General features: G+C 33.9%; 2 protein-coding genes across 3 annotated transcripts in view; one reads left to right on the forward strand and one right to left on the reverse strand.

The window, feature by feature from the left end:
* COG5 (component of oligomeric golgi complex 5) overlaps positions 1-24,610 on the forward strand; it is a 307,147-nt gene that overhangs the window by 65,734 nt on the left and 216,803 nt on the right. The window lies entirely within an intron of this gene.
* GPR22 (G protein-coupled receptor 22) lies at positions 17,615-19,453 on the reverse strand. The gene has a single exon (XM_035020365.1). It carries the CDS (start codon positions 19,429-19,431, stop codon positions 18,130-18,132), a length of 1,302 nt encoding a protein of 433 aa, XP_034876256.1. The 5' UTR covers positions 19,432-19,453; the 3' UTR covers positions 17,615-18,129.

Raw genomic sequence — 24,610 nt, forward strand, 5'->3', positions numbered from 1 at the left:
AGTAGCAATGCCATTTCTCCTTTTCTTTTAAAGATTTCATTTATTTATTTTATTTTGGAGAGAGAGAGAGTGAGAACAGGAGGGGGGAGGGGTAGAGGGAGAGAATCTCAAGCTCTATGTCAAGACCCTGAGATCATGATCTGAGCTGAAATCAAGAGTTTGATGCTCAACCAACTGAGCCACCCAGGTGCCCCAAAAGTAGCATTACCATTTCTTTATTTAGTCTTTGAATTTATTTAATATGGGGATTCTAAGATTCTGGATGTTGTGCCTTGCACTCGTGGGTCTTATTACCATTTTGACAAACTTGTTTTTGTGTCTATGATAAAAAAAGCATCATGCTTTCCAGAAAATCTCGTCTAAGTCTGTGTGTCTTCCAATGTGAGTTTAGCCTATGGGAGGCTTACTTCTAGATAAGGATTTGTGGGACATTGACGTGGTGAACAAAGAAGGGAGCTTAAAGGTAGAAACCAGTGCTATTTTACAGGGAGAAATCTAGTTTACTCAGCCTTAAGTAAGTTCTGTTCAGATATTTAGATATTCATCCATTTAAAAAGTAAAGATTTAGTGATAGTAACTATTTAAATTGATGGATTCTCTCATAGTGGTCGTGCTTAATGGAGGTTGCTCAGCATTTTGAATTCTAATGTGTTGGGGCCTAATAACTTTCAGTTTAGTCAAAGGATAGTGATACATTCTGTGGTTTTGTTCCTGACTTCAAGTCAGAGTAACTCAATAAATATCATGTGGTAGGTACAAATTTAATGGGCCCCCAAAGATGTTCACATCCTAGTCCCTGGAGCCTAGTCCCTGGAACCTAGTCCCTGGAAACATGTTACTTTACATGGCAAAAGGGAATTTGCAAATGTGATTAAGGTTATGGACCTTGAGATGGGGAGATTATTCTGGATTATCCAGGTGGGTCCATTCTAAATATGTGAGTTCTTACAAGTAGAACAGGAAAGTTGAAGAGTAGTCTGAGAGATGCAATAATGGAAGAAGAGGCAGCAGAGATTTGAAGTATCCAAGTACTTAACCAGATTTGATGGCTTTGAAGATGAAGGAAGGGGCCCCATCTGCCAAGACATGCAGATGTCTTCTGGAAGCTGGGAACTGTCCTCAGCTGACAGCCAAGAAGGAAGTGGGGACGACCTCAGTCCTATAACCACAAGGAACTAAATTCTGCCAAACAACTTGAATGAGCAAAGAAACAGATTCTCCCCTAGAACCTCAAAGGAATACAGCCATGCCAATACCCTGGTTTTAGCCCACTGGGACCCACTTTGGATTTCTAACCTCCAGAACTGTAAGATAATAAATTGGTAGTTTTCAAGCCTCTGAGTTTGTGGTAATGCTATGTAGCAAATAAGAAACTAATACATATAGCATTTGTACCAAATCAATTATCTTAAAAGAAGATTGTTTATTTTTCTAGGAAAGAGAATGACTGATCTTTAGAAGTCTGCTCTAGGAAGAGGTTGGAGTCAAAACAAAATAAAATATACACCCATCCACCCACCTATCCATAGTGTTTTAATGTGTCTTGTCTCTCCTTATAGAAGAAGAAAGTACCAGAGTTATATAAGGGAACAGACACCATTTTTATACCCAGATACAAAATGTTAACTGGTGGTTTTAAAGTAAACAGCTGTAATGGGATCCTACTTACAAAATATCCTGCATACTCTTCTGGTATCATGGCTAATGATACATTTTTCTGCCTGTTGCTCTTAAGAAATAAAAAGTGGCCTCAAGTCACATTAAAGATTCTTACAGACAGATAATTTGGAAATTAAAGAAAACTTTTTGTTCTAACCAGATTTATATATTCAATACTATGCTGGGAGATATGTTTTAAACCCTACTTTGTGCTCCTCTCTAGGACTGTTTTAGAGTTATGCAGATTGATAAAATCCATTCTTGGTCTTTGGGACATTTGTAGTATGTTTCCCCAGGTCAGATTACAGATGTGGTAGAGTCTGGTTATGAATCACAGGTATACTTAATTTCTAACAGACATAAGAATAATATTTAGTCAGGATCTAGATGCAGTAGCAGAATATTTTCTATGGAGTGCCCTATGAAAGTTAGTAGCTCAAAATCATGTTTATTTTACACTGTGTTCTGAGGAGTCCAAGGTATTTGGATGAAGGGAATGTTGAATTTCTTGACTCTGATCCCTTAATTTTCTTCATTGAGAGTAATCTGCTTTTATCTTGTTTATAAATTTGGGTTTGGTAAAATAATTCGTTTGAAAAAGAAAAAGTTATATTGCTAAAAGAAGTTTGAAAATTGGTCATATTATTTCTTGGGAGATGCATTAGATCATTGAGTGATCTGCAGAATCCAAACCTTCGCTTAAGAGAGTTAGTGGGATAAAATGGAGTTTTATTGGGATGTGCTGTATGATGACCTGCATCCTCCAGCTTGATCCAGTTATGCTTTGGGAATGGAAGGCTAGCCAAGATGATGATCTCCTCTTTGGAAGATAAAGGAGAGAAGTAACCTCTGCTTGGTTTCCTCCAGCTATGGTAATTGCTTGACAGAGGGTAAAGGATAGAGAGAATGTATTTTGTTTGTTGTTTCTTTATAAGGCTTGGGAATACTTAAGAATAGTCACCTAATAGAGACTTTCCAACTAAAGCTAAGTAATGAGATTGATATTTTAGAGTGAGCTAACTGTAAGGCAAAATAAAAACTGAAAGTTTTTGAGAAGACTTCTCCTGAGGGTAAATAACTTATGAATAAATCTTGTTGAATGGGTATACAGAGGCTACTTATTTTAATGTAATAACCAGAACAACACAGTATTCATAAACTTTTCTTTCATCAAAGTAATATTCACTTTACTAACACTTTAGAGACTTCAAAACATCATAAAATTATACCATAAAATATCATAACTGTTCCTGCTATGTAATTAAGAGGTAGGAGAACATAGGCTTTGAAACTGTCTAGACCTTGGTTTAAATCCCATTTCCATCTCTTGTGATAACTGTGAATTTCAAAAAGTTAACTTCTCTCTTAGACTTCAAAGGACTGTAGGGTAGATTTAATGAGACAGAGTTTATAGATTGCCTTTCAACTTATTATATAATAGATAGCCCAAATATTGCTTTCTTCTTATTTTTCTTTCTTTAGAAATAGAAGTAAAGAACAAATTTGTATGATACTTTGAATGTCCTATTGGGTATACATCATCTGTGGTTGTGTTCTACTGTTGTAGAGTGCAAAAATGCTACCTTTTTTCCTTTCCAAAAATCACCTCATATAATGTACATTCATTGTGCATTTTTTCTGGTAACAAGATATTGAAGTATTACTGTAAAGATTTTCAAGTTAGAGATGGCTACTGGAGGAGAATAAAAAACATTTAAGAAAAGTAAATATCAAGACTCAAATTCCTACTGAAGCTGGAAGGAGTTGTACTTTTTTGAGGAGCTAGAGTAATCCATAGTGATTCCTTTTTTATAACTACATTACATAATTGAAAGTACATTTAATTTTTTTTAAAAATAAAATTTCAGTGAAGTGATAAAACCTGCCATTTGATTTCTTTTTTTACATTTTATTTTATTGTTATGTTAATCACCATACATTACATCATTAGTTTTTGATGTAGTGTTCCACGATTCATTGTTTGCATATAACACCCAGTGCTCCATTCAGTATGTGCCCTCTTTAATACCCATCACCAGGCTAACCCATCCCCCCACCCCCTCCCCTCTAGAACCCTCAGTTTGTTTCTCAGAGTCCATAGTCTCTCATGGTTTGTCTCCCCCCTTCCAATTTCCCCCCCTTCATTTTACCCTTCCTACTATCTTCTTTTTTTTAACATATAATGTATTATTTGTTTCAGAGGTACAGGTCTGCGATTCAACAGTCTTGCACAATTCACAGCCATTTGATTTCTGTTGGCAAGTACTGTGTTAAGTATTGTATACACTTTATCTCACTGAAGCTTCACAACAGTCCCCTGAGTAGATGTTACCATTTTACAGATGAGGGAACAGTCTTCATGAGATTAAGTAACATTCCCAGGAGCAGGCAGCTAGTAAGAAGAGGACCTCTACTTGAACTTAGTACTTACTTCCTCTGCTTGTACTCTGGTGGATGAGAACCAAATGAGAACCAAAGTTCTGTGAGACAAAAGTATTGTGTGAATTTGGGACTTCCATAAATTTTGGGTAGGGACTATAACAATATTATTTGTCAGTGGAAGTCGACTTGTATAACTTAAAAAAACTTAAAATATATAATGGTGCCTCCTCTCCTTTGTGATGCTCCCTGCATTTTTCTTTTGAACAAATGTTTGTCCCAGCCAAGATATGAGATTGGTTTGGGATTTCAGTGTGTTCCTTTTGAGTATTACAAGATAAAAATACATCATAGTCAAGGATTTACATTTTGCTTTTAACACATGAACATGGTACATTCATAACTGCCTCATGTCACAAGCTCACACGGTAGCAGTCAGTGTCACGTGAAATATTACATCAACTGTGCTTCCTGGAGTTGTGCATTCACTGACCTTGGGAATAGGCAAGCATTTCACTTTATTTTTCCAACATTTTGTTATTTCCCCAATATCATTCACCACACATTGGAAATACCCTACTGTTTCATAATACATTCTTTTATTTGTTTGAGTCCTTAATGGTTCGCCCCCCCCCAATCACATCATATAATGTGCATTCATTGTGTCAGTTGTCTATTCTTATTTCCTTTTTTTAAATCTTGGGGTTAACTAGTTTTTTGGGGGGTTGCATTTAGTTAATTTTAAGTTACTTTTTAATTACTATTTTTCTAGATTTTTTCTTATAGTTTTTAATAGAAAAACAGAATTGGGCATACTGCATTTTCCATGGACGTTTTTTCAAGGCTGTGTGTTTGTATAACTTTGTGAGGTATCTCTAATTCTACATTTGAACAGTACTGAGTTGTTACTACTACTCTTTGGATTTTAGTTATTTTCTTTTTTTTAATTTTAAATTTTTTTAAGTTTTTATTTTAATCCCAGTTAGTTAACATACAGTATTATATTAGTTTCAGGTGTACGATCTAGTGATTCAGAATTTCTATACATCAACCTCTGCTCATCATGACAAGTATACTCCTTAATCACCATCACCTCTTTCTCCCATCTCCCCATTCTGCTCCCCTCTGGATTTTAATTACTTTCTATTAAATATCATGCTGTATTTTAAGTCTCAGTGAAGGGTATCTGATGGAAGATCTTCTGTAACAGGGGATAAAATGAGTGGAATTGTATTTGAGGAAGTGGAAAATGGAAAGTGTGAGAGCTTGAGGTAAAGAGACCAGGTCAGAGGCTGACACAGTGGTCTGGGTATTGAGGGCCTAAATTATGATGATAGAAAGTGTAAGTATATGTATTTTAGATGCCATCACACATTGTCAAATCTAGAAAGACACTCACTGGGCTTTGGGTTTAAATTAAAAATTTTTTTTTGCCTGATAAAACATGCATATAGCCTGTTTTCCAGCTTTATCTCTCCCTGCTTACATATTCATAGTCTGTGCACCAGCCAAATTGAGTTGTTCCCTGGTCTGGAGAGTTTGTTTCCTTGTTGCTCTGTAATTGCTCATGCTTGTGTCTCTGCCTGGTATGCTGTTGTTGCCCAGATGCTGTCAAAGTTCATTTCAATTGCTGTTTCCTTCCTGCAGCTTTTCGAGGTACAGTAGTCCCATCCCCCCGCCAACTTTATCTGCAGAGGGTACATTCCAAGACCCCCCCAGTGGATGCCTGAAACCACAGATAGTACTGAACCCTATATGCATTATGCCTTTTCCTATACATATATACCTATGATAAAATTTAATTTATAAATTAGGCACAGTAAGAGATTAACAGCAATAATTAGGAAAGGGAACAATTCTAACAATATACTATAATAAAAATTATGGGAATGTGGTCTCTCTCAAAAATACTTGGTGTGCCTATACCCCCTCCTCTTCTTCTTGTGATGATGAGAGATGATAAAATGCCTATGCGATGAGGTGAAGTGAGGTGAACGAGACGGGCACTGTGATGTAGTATGAGGCTGCTACCGGCCTTCTGATGATAGGTCAAAGGGAGGATCATCTGCTTCTGGACCATGGCTGACTGGGGTGCCTGAAACTGCGGAAAGCAAAACTTCAGATAAGGGGGTACTGCTGTACCCGTGCTCCCTTTATTTTGCGCCCCATTGCTCTTTGTTTATATTCTGATTGTAGTTCTGTTTTGCCTTGTGATATTGATGTTGACATACTTGTCTTATCACCACCACTTTTGTAAGCTTATACAACTCAAACCTTTTATGAAATGTTCAAATTTGAGCAGATGAGAGTTAAGTGCTATTATAATGGGCCATTTAAAGTGCTTTAATGATTTTTTTTAATGTTTCCAAGATAACAGACTTGCTTGTGATAGTAACTAGGATTTTACAGTTATTGCTGCTTGGCACATTCATCTGGGCACTTTGTGAATCTGCCTACTAGATCCTGTGACATATGTTACAAAGTTTTTAGAAACATTTATGGAGTTTGAGAAGTTAGTTGTATTTAATATAAATGGTATGGATAGAAGAATACTATACTTAAAAGTAAAAGCTACTCATATCTTATTTCTTGTATCTGACAACAGTGATGAAATATTTATATGGTGTCTTTTATTATGTAGTTGAAGGCTCAGTTCTTTTCTTTTAGCTCTTATTGTATCTGTTCTCACTGTATCTTTGAATCATTGGTAGGAAGATGTTTTAATGAGGATGAGATATTTCAGGCAAAGTAGATTTATCTTCAAATTAATTAATGAAAATTCAGTTCTTTAACTTGTCATTTCAGAATTTGCTAACAGCTACCTCTGTGCAAGAGTGGAGTGTCATGATGTTAGTCTTTCCCTCAGCTTAGGTGGTTATTCATGTTTATGGTTTTGCACTTAACTATTTTTATGCCAATTGTTTTTTTCTAGAATTTTGTTGAGAGAATATGAAAGACAGTTTTCTTTCTTTCTTCCTTTTTTTTTTTTTTTTTATTTTTTGGAGAGAGAGAGAGAGACAGCACATGAGCGAGGCAGGGTGGGAAGAGAAGCAGAGGGAGAGGGAAAGAATCATAAGCAGACTCCACACTGAATGCAGAGCCCAACACCGGGCTGGCTCTCATGACCCTGAGATCATGACCTGAGTTGAAATCAAGAATTAGATGCTTAACTGACTGAGCCACTCAGGCACCCCAAAGACAATTTTTCTGAAGGCTAATCAGTCTGTCTATTTCTCTTGATTAGAGAATCTCAGAAAGTTGGGGAGTGGAGGGAGGAGAGGAGTAAGCACATCAGAATTAACTGGAGGCCTTGTTTCGTTTTTAAGAACGCCTGTCTTATTTTCATTTGGAAGTGCCACATCTCTCTCCCACCCAGTCTCATTGACCCCTTAGAAGTATGTGAAATGGTTGAGATCCACTGCTTTAATTTTCTGGAATCCATCCTTGGATTAAACCAAAATTATATTGTATTATTATATTGTATTATTCTTTACCATGTAATTCTTTTTACTGAATTTCCCTTTAGTTTGATGCTATTATTATTCTTTGAAGAAAATTATAATCAGCCTTATGAGACTTCTTGCCTTTTCTGTAAGATTGCTATAGCCATTTTTGTACATTGGACATCAGTAATTGTTTAAGACTTCGATTGTCTTTAAAGTTGTTGTAAAGGGGCATCTGTCTGGCTCTGTCAAAAAAGCATGCAACTCTTGATCTCAGGGTTGTGAGTTTGAGCCCCAGGTTGGGTGTAGAGATTACTAATAAATAAATAAATAAATAAACTTAAAAAATAAGGTCATTGGGGTGCTTGGTGGCTTAGCTGATTGAGCTTCCAACTATTGATTTTGGCTTGGGTCATGATCTCAGGGTCCATGCTCAGTGGGAAGTTTGCTTGAGGTTCTCTTTCTCTCCCTCTACCCCTCCCCCTGCTCACGTGCATGCTCTCTATCTCCCTCTCAAATAAATAAATAATAAATAAATCTTGTTAAAAAGCATTAAAAAAATAAAGTTGTTGTAAAAACATCGTTTACATGTTATGTACTTTCTGAGAAGATCCATGAAAGGCATTGCAATCTGGTCTCAATGTTATGAACACTTAGTACTTCTACTGAACAGTGAGAGGAGCTTTATTTTATTGATGCTAAGAGTCAATCCCTTTTCTCTCCTTATATGATCTTATAGAAAATATAGGGACAGTTTTTGACTCATTTCTTATAAGAATGCAGGGCTTAATGATAAGCATTTTGTTTTTTACATTTCATACCAGAGTTAACTTTAATTTTTTTCATTCTTTTAATTCTTATTGCTCTGATTTTATTATTTTTTATTTAATTGTATCTAAAATTTTATGGTTTTAAAAGTTGTCTTACATTCTCCTTAAAATAAGGCAAGATATAATTAATGTGTAGCATTTACCAATTTTGCTTTCCTACTTTCTTAATAGTTTTTGTTGTTGTTGTTTTTTAAAGATTTTATTTATTTATTTCACAGATAGCGAGAGCAGGAACACAAGCAGGGGGAGTGGGAGAGGGAGAAGCAGGCTTCCCGCCAAGCAGGGAGCCCGATGTGGGGCTCCATCCCAGGACCCTGGGATCATGACCTGAGCCGAAGGTAGACGCTTAATGACTGAGCCACGCAGGCGCCCCAGTAGTTTTTGTTTTTGTTTTGGGTTACACACTCTGTTGAGGATCTTAATGAATTTGTAGCTGTTTGCTCCAGGGAAAATGCACATATTCACAAATTGAATTTTGCACACAATTTCATTGAACTTTATGAGACTCCAGGAAACCCTAAACCAAAGTCATTGTTTATCTGGAATATATTATTTGGAAATGTTTTTCTGTAAGGTGGCTATATCTGATTACCTGTACTCTTGTTTTTATATATTTAAATTGTATTCAGTAGCACTTCCATTTTCATCAACAACTTGTTATGGATTGGTTCTGTGATTCAGTGGAAATGCTAAAAAGCAAGAGTGATAACAGAAGATAATATCAGTGTTGTTGGAAAGAATTCTTAGTGAAAAGGTTAATAAGAAATGTTTCCAGGGTGGTGTTTCTGCAATACCATTTGAAGTATTTATTGAGTATCAGTGTCACTTAACTGTTATAAAACAGAATAGGAAATTAAATTTGTCATAAATTATCAAAGAGTAGCTGAATATTCCCTAAATTGTGTTGATGGCACAAAGGAAATTATAATAACAAAGGAAAATATTTAACTGGACCCATCTACCTAACTTGAGTGACATCTGTTCAAAAGATGCACAGAATACAGTTTTTAGTATAGTGTATAGTTTTTAGTATTTTCACTGTAATTATTTTAAAAGTAATTCTTATCCCTTACGTATAGTATTATGTTTTAATAGAACTTTTGTTCTGAAATGAGCAAAAATGTGCCTGTACAGTACTTTTGGACAGAATAAAGTGACATTACAACAAATGGTAGCTGTGCAGTTTTATAATTAACTGTTGGAATGAAGTAAAAGTAAATAGCACTTTATAGTGTCTTGTTTCATGTTTGGTACCATTTACTCTTATGAGTGTATGATTTTTAAAGGAAACTTTAAAGGCCTAGATAACTTCTTTTAGTTATACTAAATGTCTTTAGGACATTTAGGACATAGACGTGGCTCCAACCCTATTTTATCTCCGACAAGCTGTATGAGGCACAGCAGGTCACCTGACTTCTCTGAGCATGTTTTCTCATCAGAGGAAAAATATCCGCAAGACTTCCCTCTCAGTCTTGGTGTGAGGATTCATAAGATGATAATCTAAAGAATTAACACAGTAACTCATTTATTACCACAGTAAGCATTCAATAAGGTCAATTCTGGTTATTATTGAAAGACTTCTCACAGAGAAAACTGAACATTGTGGATTGAGATAGTGTGTGGAATTCTAGAGGGAGAATCAAAATTCAGTCCTGTTTCATGTTTTCAATGCTATAGGTCAACAAGCCTTGCAATATACCCACTACATGCCAACTACCGTGCTAGACCTTTTTCTAAGTCACTAATATTCATATTTCCATAATTAATTTCCTCCTAACATGAAAATAGTGTAGGAGTGATTAACAACTGAATATATTAAAAAAGGGAAATGCCTGGGGAAGAAGCACCAGTTGAGTATGGGTCATCAATTCTTCAAGGACCATCTAACTTAACAAATGTAGGACTGTGTACAGCTGTGCTCATTCACTTAGGCGACAGCATTTATTGAGCGCCAACAGTGCACTTTCTTGACAGTGCTGCACAAATGAACCCTCATCACTCTCTCCCGTACTATGCTTTACTTTCTCTTAGCACTTACCATCATCTGTAAGTTCAGTGAAAGCCAGACTTCAGTGGTTCTTATTCCTACACCTGGCACATAGTAAATGCCCAATAAATATTTCTTGGATGAATGAATGAATGAATCAATGAATAAATAAATAAAATTTTAGTTCTTAGGAAGCAAATGTCCTGCTGGATTATAGTATATATAATTCAACTAAAATTTTATTTGTTAAAATGAAGTAAGCTTAAAACTTTTTTCTTCAGGAAGGCATTATGGCCTAAACTGAGTTCAGAGCTGCTTCTGTACCTTTTCATTATTGGTTACTTAACTTAATCTGTTACTTTGATATATAGTCTATCTTCTAGTATAGAAAGTAGTGGTTCTTCAGCTTTAGCGCACAAATCACCCGAGAGTACTTATTAAAACTTATTAGTCAGAACTGCAACCACAGATATTCTGATTCATTAAGTTTAAGGGGGGAGAGACAGAAATTGGAATTTCAAACAAGCACCACAGAAGAAGATTCTGATAGAGGTAAGTTACATTTTTTGTTTTTGTTTTTATTTTTGGTACAATCCACTGATTTTAATCAGATACCTTCAGTTTTATGTGCGCTCATTTATGTGTATGTGCATGTGTGTGTGTGTGTGTTCAATTCTGTGTATTTTTTTTTTATTTTTTTTTAATTAACGTATTTGTTTCAGGGGTACAGGTCTGTGACTCATCAGTCTTACACAGTACACAGTGCTCACCATAACACATACCCTCCCCAATGTCCATCACCCAGCCACCCCATCCCTCCCCCCCCCCCCACTCCAGCAACCCTCAGTTTGTTTCCTGAGATTAAGAGTCTCTTACGGTTTGTCTCCCTCTCCGATTTTGTCTTGTTTCATTTTTTTCTCTCTTCCCCTATGATCCTCTGCCTTGTTTCTCAAATTCCACATATCAGTAAGATCATATAATAATTGTCTTTCTCTGATTGACTTATTTCTCTTAGCATAATAATACCCTCTAGTTCTATCCACGTCATTGCAGATGGCAAGATTTCTTTTTTTTTTTGATAGCTGCATAATAGTCCCTTGTATATATACCACATCTTCTTTATCCATTCATCTGTCGATGGACATCTTGGCTCTTTCCATAGTTTGGCCATTGTGGACATTGCTGCTATGAACATTGGGGTGCACATACCCCTTCGGTTCCCTACATTTGTAGCTTTGGGGTAAATACCCAGTAGCGCAATTGCTGGGTCATATGGTAGCTCTGTTTTCAACTTTTTGAGGAACCTCCATACTGTTTTCCAGAGTGGCTGCACCAGCTTGCATTCCCACCAACAGTGTAGGAGGATTCCCCTTTCTCCACATCCCCGCCAACATCTGCCATTTCCTGACTTGTTAATTTTAGCCATTCTGACTGGTGTGAGTTACATTTTGAAAAATACTCTCCTCAACAAGATACATGGGGTTGGAAGTTTAAATATTGTTGACTTCAGTTTCACTAATATTTACTCATCAGTTGGTATGTATCAGGCACTTTTTGGTTACAAAGGTTACAGTGGTATTACAGACTTTTATTGTACTGGGTGGATTAAAGACAGTTTTATAAAATTAGGTAGTTATAGTTTGCTAGCATTTTGTTGCTTATAAGAAGTGATAGTTGGAAAAAATTTAATAGCAGAAGAAAGACTACAGTTTTTTAATAATTGGGGAAAAAACTGTTAAAATGTAGACTATGTAAATGTGTTACATTTCAGCCTGTTTTAAGACATTAGCAATTTTAGGGGCTCCTGGGTAGCTCAGTCGTTAAGCATCTGCCTTCGGCTCAGGTCGTGATCCCAGGGTCCTGGGATCGGGCCCCACATCGGGCTCTCTGCTCCATAGGAAGCCTGCTTCTCTCTCTCCCACTCTCCCTGCTTGTGTTCCCTCTCTTGCTCTATCTCTCTCTGTCAAATAAAAAAATAAAATCTTAAAAAAAAAAAAGACATTAGCAATTTTAGAGTGAAATGCATATCTTTGGGTAGATAAACAATATATAATATATACACAGTATGCAGTATATGACAGGTGGGATTGTGTATAATATTAATGGATGTGCTATATATATATGTATATATATGTATATATGTATATATATATGTGTCAATCTCCTATGTTTTTTTCACTCTTCTGGTCTGTGTCTAATGTGGTCGAAACTCTCATTTGTTAGCATTAACATTTTAAAAAATTTATGTTAAATTAAAAAATTTTCATTTTGCATCTATTATTAGTATTGTATGTCCATAGCTGTCTGAGTGGAAAGCAGTTATCTATGATTTTAATAATAAGATTAATTAAGATTCTCCTGCTCCTTTTACTTTCTGCCTTGAAAAATTGGTGGATGTGCTTTGGTAGTCTGCCTTGCTTAATGCCTCTCAGAAATATATGACATACTGCTTTCATGGAAGCAGGGTGAGGAAACTGACCTCAATCCGAGATAGACTCAGTTCTCTCCTCCTTTATCTTACTTGATGCTTCATGGTTTGATAGTGGTAGGAGTTGATATTGGTGGCAGTGACAGGAATGACAGCACTTTTTACCACTTGCTGGTGGAAGTACAAAGCTGTCATGCTTGAAAGCCATGGATACAGCTTATAGAGGTCTGTTAAAAAAATGTGTGAATAGAAGGGTAGAGATACTTAGGATTATTTTCACACATTATTTTATCATGAGCAAGGGGAGAAATATTGTTTAAGTTTGCTCAGTTCTTTCTCTCCTGCAAAAATTGAATATTCTTTAAAAGGTGAAAGTTTTCATATTAAGATGAGCCCAGTTTTCCATTTACTTCTCCATCTCAGTACCCCTCTGTTCCAAACGTTTGTGAGTTGTTGTAACATCCTAATTTGTATTCTACTTTGTATCGTGAAAAATGTTATTATATTACTAATCTGCCCAGTTTATTAACTGGGGTTTCTTTAAAAAAAATTGCTTTTTCATCTTTTTGAATGCTTTTTAGAAAAAATCTTCAAGGTAGTTTTCTTCTGTAAACTCTAACCCACAATTCTATATTCACATTTTACTTCTCTAAGAGCTGAGCATCTCTGAGTATTTTAGATCTTTTTCCTACCTTGTCTAGGTTTAATTATCTCCTTTTTTCCCTCTTTTATAATATGGCCTGAGCTCCCTTTTCCCCTAACATTTATTATTAGTCATCTCATGTTTAGCTTTCTTGAGTTCACTGCTGTCCCATAGGGAGATTGCTTACATTCACAAGGAGTACATACAAGTGTCCTTTTCTGAGATGTAAAGAAAATAAGCTCCAAAAGTTTTCTTTAGTTTTTTTTCTTTCTCATCTTATTTAGTGAAAAGGAAGAAAAAAAATACATTATGTCTTTTTCCTTGCTTCTTCTCCCCGTTTAGAAAAATAACCTGTCTTACAATTTGACAAGTTACCTTTCTTACCTTTTTCAAGATGGTCTTGAAATGTAGCTTCAAATTATTTGATTATAATAGAAAACAGTTTAAGTATTTGATATTTTATCATTGTCATTTTTTAGAAATATTGCTACATGTTTTTTAATTTTTAAAAATTATTTTTATGCAGCCATTAATAAAGAATGAAGGAGACATGTATATGATGAGTTGGATAGATATTCATAATTATTAGGAGCAAAGGATGATATTTATATTTTTTACTTTATATACCTTGGCATTTTTCCATTGTGTATAACTTTCTGTAATTAAAAAATTACTGAAGAAGAAAATATGTGTTTAGTGGAAAAACTGAATAAACCAATATGCAAAATACAGATATTTTAAAACATCAGTTTGAATTTTTCATTTTGAATAGTTTGTAATAACTAGAACATTCTTGAATAAGGTCATTTATTTCACTTAATTGAATTTTTTGCTTTGCCAGAAATTCTTTCTGGTTATGTCCTTGTTATCCATGTACTTTATGCAAAACAATTTAAAAGTTCTTAGATCATTGAGGATAATCTAGTTTTTTATGGGTTTTTTTTTTTTTTTTTTTTGGCCATCATTTTTAATTCTTCAGTTTCCTATACGAGTTGTCTTTTTAGTCAGTTGACATACCCTATTGATTCTGCCTTCATGTTGCCTGTCACACGTGTACGCTCCTCTGCACAGCTACGGCCAGCACTGTTTGCCGGGCCTTTCATTACCTGTCAGGGTGATCACCGTGGCTTCCCGTCTTCTGTGTCTTACCCAGCCAACAATTTGGTTTCTCAGTTTCCTGAGATTGATTGATTTGTAACTCATTTACCATTGTCTTATTCCCCTGCTCAAATATCTCTGCTGGTATTTAAAGCCTTCTTTCTGTTTTTGGCCCCACTTTAACTTAGCAGATCAACTTCTCACTATTGTATTACTTTTCTTCTAAAGAGAACAATTCACCATTTCCAGATCTGCTTCAGTAGCTTTCCTCAACAGTGCTTTTATTTATATTGTTCTTAAATCCAACATAATTCCTTTCTTCTTAAGTTTATTAAGAAGGTTGCTTTTTTTTTTTTTTTTTAATAGTATTTACTGCATTCTGCCTTTTTGTAGGTATTGCCAGACTTTTAACTACCTTGATTCTAGGTTAAGTTTCCAGGGTAATGACTTTATTCCATATGAATATGCGTATCTGCCATAATGCCTTCTACATTGTAAGGATTCAAATATTAACTGAATTACAAAGCTTACTTAAATGTACAATCAAGATGTAATAAAACTAAATGTTTTATTGACTTTGGAAAGTAGTCTTCAAATTACTGTGTTGACTAAAGCCTGACTAAGCACCTGTTTTCTTATCTTCTGGTTTTCACGTTTCAATCTAATCTCAGTAAATGAGGAGTTTGATTTTTAATGCCCAGAGAACTTAGATTTTGCTATCATTTTATTTGGGGGATTAAAAAATAGACAAATAGGCCACGTACCTAAAAATTGACTTACCATGGTGAGAAGTACAGAGATATTACGGATGGCATTTTTTAAAAGCATAATTGTAAATTCTTAAATTTTCATAATAGCTTTGAACATCTGTTGGGACTAATTGGCAGACTAATGACCTCTTGGAATTAGCAAGCAATGAGCGTTCCATATCTTACTGAGCTCATATTTGGTTAGTTTTTAAAATAATAGTTCTTCTGTGGTTTTGAAGAACTAACCCCGTTAACTGTATATAAATTGATGCCTGTGTCTGTGATTTGTAGCAGCATATGGGTGGGAAAAAATATCATTTTAAGAAGGATCCCATATTGAGTTTACTGTTACCTCTATTGCTTTTGCATTTACAATTTTCATTCTAACATGAAAAATTAACATTAATATCTTTCCCATGAAATTATTAGAAATACAGTGAAAGACATACACATTTTGGTGAAGCCCATCATGAGGAAAATAAAAATACTTCACCTTTTCATAGAACAAACACTTAAAAAAAAGTTGTCTAAGCTTCTCATTCTCTCATTCTCTCATTTAAGCTGAGGTCAGTAATTGTAAGCATATTTGTGACTTGTTTTCAAAAGCTGAATCTTTAATATAAGTATTATTTTGGTTTACATATTACATACTTTTTAACATTAAAAAGCTGTTAGAAGTTGTTCGGTAGGTATGAATTTTCTTTGTTGTAAATCAGTGGGTGTAATTTTGAGTACCTGAAAGTTCATTACCGGAGGGCAAAAATGCTTGTTAATTGTCTGTTCCAGAGTCAAGTGTAGAAATAATAACAGTTTAGAAGGCAACATTATAATATTTGCCATTTATTATTTTGTTAGATTTCTTATTACAGAGAACAAGAGGGCATGAAAGCAGTTTAGGCAAATATATTTAAAAATGTTTTTTAACCGAGTTCTTTGGCATCCTTATAGATTTGAAGATTGAAAATATTTAAGACACAGAGGGCTTCTCTTAATATGAAAATTCTAAAAATAGTCTAATTTTTATGAAGATTATAAAACTAAATACAGTTATAATTTATGCTTGGAAGTTTAAGTATAAAATTAGTTTAAAAATTTTTTAATGGATATATTAGATATTCCGTGCCAAATATGTTTATTGAATGAAAAAATGTTTAATACCCTTACCTACGAAGTCTTAATTTCTCTACAGGGTTCTGAAAAATGTCTTACTTTCTTATGCTACATTTTGTCAAATTGAAGCATTTCTTTAATTCCATAAAAGTAGAAAACAAGACAGAAGGATACTGTTCCTTTGCCAAGATTTGACATGTTAACATTATCAGAAATAAATCACTGTTAAATATCCCAGGAACCTCAGTGAATTCAAGCTATTGCATGGTGCTCATTTCCCTCAAGGATTAATGTATTCAGTAAACTAGACTGGGTCAATCTCAACCTCACTTATTTACACAAAAGTGATATATTATTGAATTTCTTGACATAAAGTTTTATTTAAAGATGAGTTGCTACTTGATTTAATGGATACAGTATTAAAAAAATAGAATAAAAAGTTGTACCATCAATTATAAGGTAGCAAGAACTGTATTTGCTTATTTAAGTAACTTATTGCTCTTTTTCTGATACAGTGATAATTAGCACTCATTGATAGATTATTGGATTATAACAGTTGGAAAACATTTGTTTGATATGAGATTCCCAAACCTGTTATCTATAGTTAGGATTAGTAATTTTCTAGTTTTCCAACATGAATTGAAGATGGGAGACACAAAGATTAAAGTTAGATTAAGTGGTGTAGAGTAAAAAAATTGACAAGATTTATTGCCACTTAAATGATTTTAAGAGTGGAAATAGAACTATTCTATCTTGAAACATTTGGAAGTTATGATAGTATAGGAACCTTGTGTAAATTTTATTACTCTTAAGTTGCTATGTATCTAAAATTAGAAATCATTGGCTTTGTGAAGCTTCTCTACAGTGATAGAAAGTCTTTTTTTCTTTTATTCAGATTTTAATAGTTGACTTCTGTTATACAAAAAGGCTGACTTGAATAAAGTTAGGAAGTTAGTTTATTTTAATGTACTGATTTTTACCAGTATATTAATCCAGAGCATTTGGCTTAGACTCACGCAAAGTGAGGAAGGAAGAAAGAGGCTGGTGCTTTAGTTTTCTTCCTTCCTTTTATTGTCAGTGTATTTTGTATATTTATAGGCATAGTGCCCTTGATCTTAGAAAAATCAATCTCTTTTTCATAATAAACTTGAATTTCAAAATTTCCCTATCTTAGAGTGTATATATACTGGGTTGTTTCTTGGTTCTTAAATTTTAAAATCCTGATAAATCCTACAATTTTCTGTACTCAAAAAAAAAAAAAAAAGGATAAAGTTTCACACATAGTTCATTATTTTTGATGCATCAAATATTATAGCAGGTAGACTATACCAGAAAACATAAGGTAGTGACATAGAAAATCCTGAATTATTTTGTTTGGAGACCATAATTTTTGCTCTTATATTAAAGTGCTATTCCACTTGTCATTTATACAAATATATCTATAGTTTGTGGCTTAGAAACAAATACACTTCATAAAAAAAAGAAAAGGATACCTGTGTCAGTTACATTTTGAAGTTATACACTGTTTTAAGGCTATGTATTTATTATTTAGAAAATATGACTTACATGAATATCTTCTGATGGACATAATATTGACAAAAATACACAATATTACTTTAACAAACTGCCATGCAACAAATACACTGTAATGAAGAAATTGAATATATATGACCTAATCTAATCTTGACATTTACATTGAAAATTTACAACATAACCAATACTTAAAATGTTTTTTCTTATATTTGGCAGTAATTTCATTTTTTTACAATTTAAATGTGGGCTTAATGAAACTTAGATGTTTCCCTAGTCTGTGACAACCTGAGGTACTAAACATTTTTCTCTTATTTCACTATCTTCAAAGGTAATTTTTTTGTTTCTTTTAGGATCGATCCAAGAATTGTGTATTACAGCATTATTAGGCAGAGGATCAGCTTCCACTATAGAAACAACTCGCTTTTTCATTTTACTTTTCAAGACCTTTTGGAATTTTTGTCTAGTAAATGCATATAATAAAGGGTGAAATATAGTTGTTCCATAAGCCATGACTAGAAAACACAACCTTAATTTTACTAAAAGGTCACTTGGGCCTAAACATAAAATGGTGGTATTTAAAACAGAAATTGGTGTCCAGCAGAGAAGAAATGTAGAAATAATCAATAAAGACATCCTGAAGACTCTTTTTTGCCTTTCTCGTCGTTCACGGTGTCGTTTCACAGCTCGCCGGAGGGCAATTATTACTGAGACTGAAGTTCTTACGCCAAAGACCACATTTCTCCCACCACTGCTTTGTGACAGGTCTGTAGTCTCATGCTGCGTGGTTAGAGAAAGTGTCTTTTTCTTTCTTGCTTTCTTCTTCTGCCCTGTGGAAAATCTTGTGCCGATTCGAATATTAAGAGCCTGAAGGATTTTGGTGTATGTGATTAACATTACTATGACAGTGAAAAAGAATATTGGGATCTGTACTAGCAGGTGATAATACATTCCCAGTTCAGTGTAGTATTCATTTGTACTGACACACAAAAGTGTCTTGTTTTCCCATGTATTTCCACTTTGAAGACTGAAAAAATTTACCTCAATAAAGGGAATCAGGAAAGAGAAAAATGAAAAAATCCAAATGGATATCATTAGCATTACAGCTCTGCCCATTGTCAGAATTCGGTTTGCAGGTTTTACAGAGATGTCATATCTGTCCAGAGTGATAGCAAAAACGTTGATTGCTGTTGAGACACTTGCAAAAGATACACAGGCCTCATGGAAACAGCAGATGAGAGCAGTGTTACTCTCCAGTGAAAGCAGAAGGATAACTATTGTTAGAGGAATACATCCCACACAAATTATTACATCAAGTACATGAAGATTCATGGTAATAATGTTACTGACAGAGTTGATTAAGTTGGATTTCATGCAGTAAAGTACCAATACGGTGAGGTTGCTGCCAAGTCCCAACACGATTTCTAACATAAGAAATCCGGTGAGAGACACTTGAAAGCTTAATGGGTATGATAGTGGTTGGTACATATTGGTGTTGATGTCATCGATGTCATCTCGCACTGTAATGTTAGATTCAGACTGCATGTTGATTTCCAGAACGGGAGAAAAACACATTCTTTTGGAGCAGTTCGTGTTTTCCCTAGAAAGTGAAATAGAATAAACTCTTGGTATTTGGCAATTTAAAGGACGTGTAAAACATGTGTTTCTTGTAAAAAAAATATTTTTATTGTGTACTTGGCTTAATTTTTAAGTTTCTAAACTATAATGGCAGAGGTAGAATTAGGAGAATCAAGGTTGCATTGTTTTGATATAACAGGAAATTGGATTCTCCCTTTGAAGGTGACTGTATGGGGAATACTCCTGTATAGTCCAAAATTACTTAATATCTCAAAAAGATTTTCCTCATTTGGGTTTTTCAAACTTGCTGAGATACAGTATATTTCTGTACAATAAAACTACCCAGTATGCAAAACTAATTTTAGCCTGGTGTTTTAAGATTTCATTTTAAACTGTTGTGTGTAGGTGGGTAATAAATGCTATCTTAATATGTTCTAGCATAATTAGTGTTGGTGTAATTATTCTCCTGAGATTTCAAATGAACAGGACAAGTGTTCATTTAAAATGATAAATGGCACAGAGCACTAGTTCTTTAAAACCATTTTGTCCATGTTCTTGGTTGAAATTCTTACTTAAGAGTCTACAGTGTGCTTGGGGATATTTGGAGCTATTTCCCATAGAAAGTAGGGAAATGATAAATATTACATATTTTGTAGTGAAAACGTTCACCGAATTTTATAATGGACAAACTTATGTTATAAAAAGTGGATGAAAAGGATATTAAAGTATAACACCACAAAACTTGGTAAAAGAGTACTAATCACTCCAATGAATGATTTATTTTGTGACCACACCCTCTCATTTATTGTGGAAGAAGGAAATTGAAATTTAATATCATGTTAAGAAATAACCATTTTTGGAGTGGTTTAAAAGACTATATCAGTTGATTTTGTTTGTTTAAACAGGATTTTTAAAGTAAAATATGAAATTTTGGAAAAGGAGTATCTGAAATCCATTTTCTGAGGAATCTTTTAAAGTTTACACATTCCATGTGAAACCTTTTGTATAAATCACTCAGTGTGTATAATTTTGAGGAAAATTAAAAAAGCAAGCTCTTTTGCCAATTCAGGTAAATCTATAATATATAGAGGGTTAGAATAATTTATAAAAATAATGTCTGATTTTCTGGGCTAATATGTCAGTAATGAGTATATTCACTTAAAATATAAAGTCATACAACCAACTATATTTCACATTTCAAGTACAGCATTTTGACTGCAAAATCATAATCAAACATAAATTATAAAGGCTATAATAATTTCCAAAATTCATGTTAACCTTTAACTTGATGTAACCTTTGACAGCTTTCAGAATACTATTTTATTTATCCATATTATTTTAGGGGCAATATTTCAGAAACATAGATAATATTATTAATTCCTTTTGAGCTTGGTATAAAGTATTACTAGAGGCATATACTCAAGTGAAAGTCTTAGCTAACAGTGAAATCCTATAAAAATGGAAAATTTTAAGTGTGCCAAATTTTCGGAACTGACAGATTAAACATCAGGTCTTTGTCACATCAGTTAGATTTATAATTAGATAAAGCAGAAATGCCAAGTTAGAGGGTAACTAAGTAAAATGCATCTCCTCTAGAGCAAGATTGTTTTCTTTTGTAAATGTTAAACAGTGTGGTGGGGTGCATGCATCTTCTGACCTACCTGTTTGCTGTTGCCTTATGGGCCTTTTGGCTCACTATAGCAGTTTTTCACAAATTGATACATGATGTCATTGACAGATTTTGACATGAATTTTTACCTGACAACAGTGAAGTAGCTGTGTTTTATTTCATGTCTTGTAGAAATTCTTTCATTTTCTCTCCAATACTTCAAACTGCATGAATTGTGAGATTTAGTTGGCTGATGAATTTCTAAAGACCAGTATAAAATATTTGTATTTGTTTTGCCTTAAAAAGTCACGACCAAGAGAAACTTCCTCAAATGATAGGAATTATATTTCCCTTTGAGGGAATATATGATAGTCTCTCTTTATTTTCCAGAACATGTGAAAACACACGGTTTCTAGCTTCTAAAATGTATTTGGACATCCTTTTGTTACAAATGTAAATCTGTTTCTATAGCAGTCCTCGTTAGTTTGAAATGATTTCTTGATCACATAACTTGCTTTATATTATAAATCCAGTCCATGTTCTTTTGATAAAACCATCTGCTATTTAATTTGATTTGTTTTCATTAGAAGAGGATGCATAGTCATAAAACTTAGATGAAAAAATCCTTTAGTAATATCAGCTGCTACGAATATCTGAATATTTAGTGCAGAAAATAATTGATAAAGCTTTATTTAGCTTGCTGCTAATGTATGGCATTCTCTTTTTGGCATTCTGTGCCTCATTGTTTCTTCAGGAAACAGCTCCACAATCCTGGTATGTTAAAGTGTAAACTCCCCCTTTAAAAATGCTCACCATTTTGTTTTCAGGCTTTTGCAGTTAAATTGTTTTTCTTTTTGTGTCTATTTTATATAGCATCTTCTTAGGATGATTACTGTCCGTGTGTTATATCCCAGCAGTAATGTGGACCTGTATTTTCTGGTTTTAACTCCTTAATGTCTTAAATTCATGTGTTAGAAGAATATCCTGCAGTTTATGGTTCAGGCAGCTAGGAGATGCTTGATCAGATGCATTCTTCATATTGTCAGTTGTAAATACTGAATTAGCTGCTGTGGGCCCTTGTGCAAAAGCAAAAAAATGGTTAATAGGGTTCCTAATAATTTCCAATGAACGCAAAGTTACTTTAGTTTTGTTGACTTTAACACCATACACAGTATTCATTATCAAAGTAAGTAAACTGTATTAGTAGAGCCACAACTTATGCATAGATTTAAGGGATTCTGTAAATATTTTCTTTTCTTAACAGAGATTGCAAATATTATGTTATTTAGTAACAGAGGTAACATAAATATAACCATGAAGGAAAAGCTGCAGTTTTAAAACTAATTTCTGCTCTCAGTTTAGAAGCTAACCTGTATTTTCAGAGATTATGAGCAATTAGCATACACTAAACATACTGTCGTTCTCTCTTGTCTTTACAATAAATTTAACACTATTTCCTACTGGGAAATATTGTAGCTTGCTTAATTATTAGCACATGGTTTGAATATTAACTGATTAAAACAGATTCCAAATTAGATGCTATAAATTTCCACTGATGAGTTGTTCATGTAGTTGAAATGTAAAAGGTAATGCAAAATGTAACTGCAAATTAAATAATTTTCAATGAACATGCCCAATAATGAACTTAACCTAAAACTGAGTAATAAATAATAGCTAAATAGTAAACCTGGTCCTTTTAAGAAATATAAGCATTTTTTGAGCACTTGAGAAAAACTATACTGATGACATTAAGAATATTTTAGTAGGTCTGAAGTGACTTAAAAGCTGATGTCTTCATAGTGAATCAACAAAGAAAATTTTTGGTATTTAACATTGCACCCTAAAAAAAGTACATTGAAAATGTCATGTCTTAAATCGATCTAAAAAATACATGTTTAACAATAAATAGAATTAAGCAAATAAACTGTTAAAATTAGGTTGAAATTTTTCAAAGTAATTTTACCCCACTATGCCAGTTCAAAAGCAGCTTATACTGTAATAAGGGAACACATCTTACCTCCGCTAAAGATTTGATACATTCCTGATGTAGTTGAAGCGTTTCCAGTTTTGATTGATTCATTTGGTTCACTTGTTAGCAGAGGACTGGGGGAAGAGGGTCATAAACATCTCTTCAGAAAAGACCTTAATGAAAATATGTGTCTGTACTGTGCCATTGTCTCAGCAGTACTGCTAATGTATGGAACGTGTGGTGCTGCTTAGAGGCTGCTGCAGTCTCTCACTCTTCCTACTGTGAAATCAATAAGCATCTGAAAAACGTAATGAAGTAATTGAACATACTGAAGGCTTCTTGTCTCCAGAGACAACATTAGATTCAGTCTCTCTAAAAAGGAATGGCACTGCTTTTCAGAGGAAAGCCTGTTCTGGGCAGCTTTTGCAGAATGACAGCCTACCTTGTCGCTCGCTTCTCCCCACTGCAGAGAGATGCAGTGCACTCACTAATTTTGATTGGTCAGTTGTATTGGGCTTAAACCGTGCTTCATATGTATAGCAGGGATTTCCAACCCCCCCCCCAACTGTTTTATATAAGGATGCTTTTTTAAAAGGCTATATTTATAAGTGGTTGTATGCTGCTTTTAAATAGAGTATGAGTAAATTGGTCTTTTAAAAATGTGTATTCTATTCTGGTTTGTTGTTCACTTATGCCAAACAAAAAATGCAGGAGGGTGGAAGGGGGCAAGAAAGAATTACACGGTAAAAAGTGTATATTCTTTATGAAGCCTAGATGATTGCACTCGAGAATGTTTTAGTCGTAATATATGTTTTTGGTTGAGATTCTTTGTTCTACAAATAGAAAGCCACTGCATCCTTACTGTGAACCACATTGAATTTCAACTAGTTGGTTTGTATTCAAGTCGTCTTCTCTGTGTATTTCAAATTGTTGTGAGCATCTCAAGGTGGTAAACCTTGTTATGACTGCAGGATTCATTCAGGTGTTCATTCATTCCATTCATTCAGAATTTTAATGAAGTTGTTCCAAGGTGGTTCTACTCTAAAATGTTTTTTTTTAAATTCTATTACTATTAACATAGTCTCAATATATAAAGATTTAATCATGTGCTTTCCTTTCAGATCACTTCTCCGTCTTCACCTTTGGTAACCTTTTTATTTAGTAGATATATACTGATCATTTGCCATAGTATTTTATTTCAACTGGCTATTTCTATTTTTAACCTGGGCACTTTTAATGGATTGCTGTGCCTTAAATATTATATGTAGCTATGTGCTAATGTTATCAGGTAAATGTATCAGTAAAGGAAAAAGAAGTTAGTAGTTATGTGTCTTCATAAGTTATATAAGGCTAAATTATTTTAAGATAGATAGGTTGTCGAGAGAATAAAAACAAGTAGAAGTAATTAACTTAAAATATTACTTTAAAATTAAATTTCTATTAACTTTGTTTACCTACTCTCAGTATTGAAGAAAATGCTTTTTTAGATGTAAGTATATGAAGTGGCTGGATTCTGTTGACAAAATAGAAGCCCTTGCAAATGACTGAATTATTAGAATATTGATCACTTATTTCCATTATTTTAGGAATATTAATAT

Source organism: Mirounga leonina, unplaced genomic scaffold, assembly GCF_011800145.1.
Source record: "Mirounga leonina isolate KUSES-001 unplaced genomic scaffold, KU_Mleo_1.0 Mir_174, whole genome shotgun sequence".
Lineage (NCBI taxonomy): Eukaryota > Metazoa > Chordata > Mammalia > Carnivora > Phocidae > Mirounga > Mirounga leonina.